The sequence below is a fragment of the Oryx dammah genome, unplaced genomic scaffold (assembly GCF_014754425.2).
Source record: "Oryx dammah isolate SB20612 unplaced genomic scaffold, SCBI_Odam_1.1 HiC_scaffold_20, whole genome shotgun sequence".
NCBI lineage: Eukaryota > Metazoa > Chordata > Mammalia > Artiodactyla > Bovidae > Oryx > Oryx dammah.
Window position 1 is genome coordinate 1,811,129 of NW_024070204.1, and position 5,754 is coordinate 1,816,882.

General features: G+C 59.2%; 1 protein-coding gene across 2 annotated transcripts; it reads right to left on the reverse strand.

Annotated features, from left to right (window-relative positions):
- Positions 1-219: 219 nt before the first annotated feature.
- Positions 220-5,668, reverse strand: IRX2 (iroquois homeobox 2). Of its 2 annotated transcripts, XM_040262246.1 has the most exons (5): positions 5,420-5,668; positions 3,673-4,078; positions 2,682-3,410; positions 1,828-1,902; positions 220-1,144 (listed from the first exon to the last, which is right to left on the reverse strand). In XM_040262246.1, exons 1-4 carry the CDS (start codon positions 5,666-5,668, stop codon positions 1,850-1,852), a joined length of 1,437 nt encoding a protein of 478 aa, XP_040118180.1. In that variant the 3' UTR covers positions 220-1,144; positions 1,828-1,849. The 2 variants fall into 2 exon arrangements, with proteins under 2 accessions (XP_040118180.1, XP_040118179.1); XM_040262245.1 differs by having other exon boundaries at positions 220-1,902.
- Between the last annotated feature and the right edge of the window lie 86 nt (positions 5,669-5,754).

A 5,754-nucleotide genomic window follows, 5' to 3' on the forward strand; every position in this document is an offset into this window, starting at 1 on the left:
AGTTATATGAAAAGGGGAGTTAAGAAGTCGTTCATTAAATCTGAATAATCTACGCCAATTTGGGTAATTCAGATAAACAATAAACAATTATTTCACTCAATAATTTATGGTGGGGGCATCATTTATACCCCATATTATCAACATTATCCACTCACAATACTCTAGTTACTGAGGAAGCTCAATAAGCCCAGAAATAAATGTCCAATGGATCCTAATGCATGGGGTATCAGATCATTTTATTTTGCCAAGTTTTTTAAATGTACACTAACAAGCCATTTGCATATTCAGAACACAAAATCCAGATTTTCTTACAATGCGTGTGTATATAAATAATGTAAAACCATGCGTATCTCCCTACTGTGTACTGCTCTTGCCTCTGCCTTCTTGCAGGAGCAGAAGGGAGGGATTATTTTACACATTTTCATTAAAAAGCCTGAGGTCAGATCACCTGGGGGGAGGGGCTGCTATCCCCAGGGCTCCCTACCCAAAGACTCTTCCAGGACAAATGAGCCCCAAACACCACACTGCTGTAGACTAGTTTGTTTTTATTTACAATTTAAGATATAAATTAGTAAAGAATTCTTGTTAAACAACCAACAAAGATTGTATAACCAGCAATGTTCAAATAAAAACCAGGCAGAATTTATTTACAAAAGGTTTAGATTCCATTGCAATACAACTTGCATAAATTACTAGAAGCTTTATATCATTATAAAAATAAATATCAAATTTGTTTCCACTTCTTAAGTACTCAAGTTCTATAATCACGTTTTATTTCTACTGTGTACATCTTTTACAAATAAATTTTACAGTAAATCCTATCACACCTATAGAATATATACCGTGGCAATGAAGTGATCAATTCAAGATATCCTGAGAAAAAAGATTGTTTTCAAAAGTCACACATACATTGGGGAAGCTATACTATGCCAACAAATTCACGTATGTCCAACAAAAGTCTGTTCCGATAGAGTCTGGGGGTTGGCAGTGCCCTGTGGGTCCTTCCTTTTTACAGTGGCACCAGATGCGGTCCGGATTTAGAGGTCATTTTATATATATATATATATATCTGTATATTTATGAACTTGGGAGGAGAGAATGGCCTGCTGACTTTTTTTTTTTCCAAAGCAATTGTGACACCTACCTGTGGACCAAGGAAAAAACCAAGTCATCCCCCAAATCCTTCAGCCCCCACCAGTCCCAGTCACCACACTCTAAAAAGGGTCCATCTCAAAAGGTTTCGCTTCTTGCCCACCTTCAAGATCTGTGATGAGTAATTTTGCCTACTTGTAAAGTAGTTTTCTTTTTGAGATACTACTGTCAGCCAGGCAAACTGCTGATACTATCTAGTCCATCTGGACACTGGGACAGGCCTGATAAAAGACTCTCCAGTATGACTGCAAATGTCATCTAAAAAGGGGTCTGATACCCCCAGTCTCAGGAGCACTAGCTCATGAAAGCAAGTGCCTTTTAAGTGCCTATCGTAGTTTTTTAAGATTCCAAATTGCATACAAATACCCAGATTTTAAGAATCTGTTTTTCCAAAGAGAAAACAGCAGCAGTGGTGCAATAAATACATTCCAGTTGAAGAAGTGATTTTTTTAAAAGCAGAATTTGAGCCAAAAAAAAAAAAAAAGAGGAGCTCTCAAAAAGAGCATAATCCTCTCCCACTCAAAGAAAAGAAAAAAAAGAGAGAGAAGTAAGGCTCTGTCCTCAGACCCCATGACAAGAAGCAAGAAACACACATTAAGCGAATTTGCTGGGCAATTGGTGCCGGAAGGTTCCGCAAGGGGTGTGGGGAGGGGGGACCCCAGGGAGCCCACTTACTTGCATTGCTGTCTCGGCCCTTCTATAGGTAGGGCTGGACGCCCCCACCAACCACGGTGCAGCCCTCGCTGGCATCTGTCAGGGGAGGGGGCAGTTAGTCAGGACCCGACCCCAGAGCCATCTGCCTCCCGACAGCCTCACGGCCACCAGCCCCGCGCCGCCCAACCACGCCGTGCCCTGCCCCCGAACCCCCAAGCGGTCTGGGGGACCCGGCTGTCCCCGCCACCACTCGCCCCCTGAGACACTCCGACCGTCACATTTCCGCATTTTCTGCCCCCTTGACCTTTTATAGGTCTGATCGGCTCAAGCCTCCATTAGGAGCAACGGAGGCGAGGCAAAGAAAGGGAGGGAGAAAACGGACTCCCGTTTTCTGTTCTGAATATTTAAAAACCGGAGGCCCCTGAGAGGAAGCAGAAGGCTTTATCTGCTTGCAGCCGAAGGCAGAAGAGGAGATTGAGCTGAGACTAGGAACCGTCAGAAAGCGCCGAGACTGACGCTCCGGACGCCGGAGGGAAGCTACATTTGGCGTCGATTTGTATTTGCCAAACCGAAAACAGTCAGGAGGATACCAACAAAAGGAATAATAAATCAAATGAAAAGTCAGTAATAAGGGGGTCAGTCCTGTCTCCGTCTCGAGGCAGGATCGCCTGGCCCCCACCCCGTTTCTGTCTTCACCAGCTCCCCCTTCATTTCTAACTTGGGAGTGCAAAGCCATCCGTTCCCCGTTCCCGGTTCAGGGACAGGGCTTTCCCGGCCAGACCTACAGGTGCCCGGTTCCCTTTCCCGGCTCCTAGGGGTGCTCGCCTGCCGGGACCCTCCGCCCCTCCGCCCCCGGGGCCCCGCGGGCCGCCTACCTTTCTTCGGCTCGTAGCCGCCGCCCGGGGGCCGGTAGTGGGGCTCCGGGAGCGGGTGCGCGCCCGCCTTGCCCGCGTCGCTGGCGGTCTTTGGCGCGGCGTGCAGCGCTTCTGCGGGGGCCGCGGCCGCCGAGTTGTACCGAAGCAGCCCCTGGCCCTGCAGCGCCGCGTTCAAGTTCCCGTAGTTTGTGTAGCTGCCGTAGAAGGGCGAAGTGTAGTAGAGGTGACGGCCGAGCAGCGGCGACGCGGGGTAGGGCGAGCCGCCCGGCGGCGCCCCGCTCGAGGCGGGAGCGGCGGCCGCGGGCAGCCCGGGCGCCGCGCAGCCCGGGCCCAGGCTCGGCTGCTTGAGGTCCGACGTGGCGATCTCGGCCAGAGACCACAGCTTGGGCTTGCTGGCGGCCGGCGGCGCGCCTGGCGACGTCCGGCTGCCCAGGGGCGTCTTGCCGCCCCCGCCCCCGCGGGGCGCCGCCTCGGGCGGGGGGTTCAGCAGCGGCGGCGCCTCCACGCCGGTGAGCGGCGACGAGGTCACGGGCTTGGGCGGCGCCAGGTCCCGCTCGCCGTCCTCCTCCTCCTCGTCGTCGTCGTCGTCGTCGTCCAGGTCGTCGTACTTCTCCTTGCACTCCGAGCCCGACTCGCACAGGGGGTCCCCGGCGCGGCAGGGCAGCTTCTCTCCGTCTGACTCGGCAGAGCAGGAGTGGTCGGTGAGCGAGTCCACGTGCAGGCTGATCCCTGCAGAGGCGCGGGGTGGGGGGCACGGTCTGTGGCACCCCGGGGCCCCGCTGCCCACCGCTCCCCGCCCCCGCCATCCCTCACCCCGACCCCACCCGAGCCGCGTGCTCCAGGCAGCCTGACCTCCCTGCTCTCACGGGGGCCCCAGAGGCGCCAGGCAGCGGAGCCTGGAGTGTCGTGCGGGTGGGCGGCCTCCTCTCCGGCCTCAGCTCGGCGCCCCGCCTGGGAAGAAGGAGGCTCCGCGCCCCTGCGCCGCGCTCACCTTCGTCCTCCGCCGACGTCTCGGTGCCCTCGTGCGCCTTGTCCGCACTCTCCTCCTTGCCCCTCGCCGCGTCGCCCTCGTCCTCGTCCTCATCCTCACTTTTGTTCCTGGGGGCCCACGTCATCTTGTTCTCCTTCTTGAGGCGCCGGCGCGCGTTGGCGAACCAGGTGGAGACCTGCGTGAGGGTCATCTTGGTGATGATGGCCAGCATGATCTTCTCGCCCTTGGTGGGGTAGGGGTTCTTGCGGTGCTCGTTGAGCCAGGCCTTGAGCGTGGCCGTGGCGTCCCGCGTGGCGTTCTTGCGGTAGGCCGGGTCGTTGAGCTGGTACGGGTAGGCCGCGCTGCCGTAAGGGTGGTAGCTGATGGCGCCCGTCATCCCGGTCGTGTGTGCGTCGTAGGGCGCGCCCTGAAACCGACAAAAGCCCGGTGAGCGGTCGTCCGAGGGCCCGACAGGCGTCAGCGCCCCGGCGACCCCTCCGCGCGCCCGCGGCCGCCTTTCCCACGGTGCCTCCCCGCGCTGGGACCGCGCCTTCCCGCAGCAACAGATCCGGAGGACGCAAAGGGTCGCTTAACGCCAGCTGTGGATCTCGGAAAGCGCTGCGGTTTTATTCCCAAATTTTCCAACGATTTCATTTTCCTAAAAATGACACATCTGGCCCCCAAAGCCCCTGAGCCGCCGGTACGTGCGTGCACAAACAGGCCCGCACACACGGGCCCGCAGGTAGCTTCTTGATATCTAAATTTCTCCTGGTGTGAAGAGTCGCCTCCTCCTCCTAGGCCCCTTCCCCTCCCTTTAATGGTTAAAAAAACACCCCAGAGCCCCCGCTCCGCTATTCACCACTCTAAAGCTCGGCAAATCCAATTTGCAACTCGAAGCCAGTCACCGTTTCGAATTCTTCAAATACGCGGCAATTAGCATTTTAATTCAGCCCTTAACGTTTAAATTCGAGACTTCTACAGCCAGCGCCGAGGCCCCGGCTACCCCGTCTCTGCTCTGGAATTCCGCCGAGGGCGGGAGGTGGCCACCAGGGCCCCCCCACCCCGCCGCGTCCGGGCCTCCAGAGTCTAAAACACGCTTTGCCAGCCCCCGGGCCTGGCCGGGCCGCGGAGCCGGAGGAGCGCGGGCCGGCCCGGGGGCTCAGGACGCAGGGGCTGCTCTCGGCGCCCCGGGACCGAGGCGGCACTTAGCCGGCCGCACGCCGGCCGACATGTTTTTCTAAAGCACGGGCCTGTGGGGCAGATGGAGGCGAAGATCTGGGCGGCCCGGCCGGGCCCCGGAGCCGCGGCCGAGGCTCCGCTGATTTCCCCAGCCCCGTGATCACAAGCCCCGCGAGAAAGTGCCCAGCGCCTGGCGATCTCCCCGGAGGCCCAGGGGCGCCGACCCTTGCTGCCCGCGCCTGAAGAAGCGAGCCCCGGCCCGCTCAAGACTCCTCGCCCAGCTTCGGCGCCTGAAAGAGGGCCACCCAGGCCAGATCCCGTCCCGACCCCAGTGGGGGTCGCACTTCTCGGGCTCGCGGGGAGATGACCTCGGCAGCCGAGGAGAAGGGCGCGCGGAGCCCCGCGCTCCGGCCGTCGCCAGCCGACTGCCCCGCCTCTCGTCCGCGCCGGCCGCGCCACGGCCCCAACTCCGAGACTTCGGAGCCGCCTCCCACACTACGTTCCCCGCGACCCTCGGCTCGCCGATCACAGACTAGGGTCCCTGCGCCCGGCATCTCGCGGCCCCGCCCGCCAGCCCGCGCTCGGTTACCATGTAGGACGGGAAGCCGGCGGCGGCGGCGGCGGCGTCGGCGGAGTACTGCAGCGGGCTGCCGAAGCCGGTGGCCGCTTGCGCGGTGAAGGCCGCGGAGCCGGGGTAGGGGCTGAACGCCGAACCCGACGCCGACCGCGCCAGCTCCTCGCTGCGCGGCGCCGCCAGCGCCGACGCGCCGTACGCCGGACACGAATAGAGCGCCAGCGAGCCGGGCGCCTGGTACAGGTAGCCCTGCGGGTAGGACATGGTGGGCGCGGGGCGCGGGGGCCCGCGTCACGCCGAGCAGCGGGCAGGGCGCGCGGCGCCCTCCATCCACGCCCGGCCGGGGCGCG

Bases quoted from the DNA above. Each gene is read 5' to 3' on its own strand.
- IRX2 (XM_040262246.1), bottom strand. From the start codon at position 5,668: ATGTCCTACCCGCAGGGCTACCTGTACCAGGCGCCCGGCTCGCTGGCG. The intron at 3,411-3,672 runs GTGAGCGCGGCG...GCGCCTCTGCAG, and splicing joins GACGTCGGCGGAGGACGAAG to GGATCAGCCTGCACGTGGAC. The intron at 1,903-2,681 runs GTAGGCGGCCCG...CTCCCCTGACAG, and splicing joins CGGCTACGAGCCGAAGAAAG to ATGCCAGCGAGGGCTGCACC.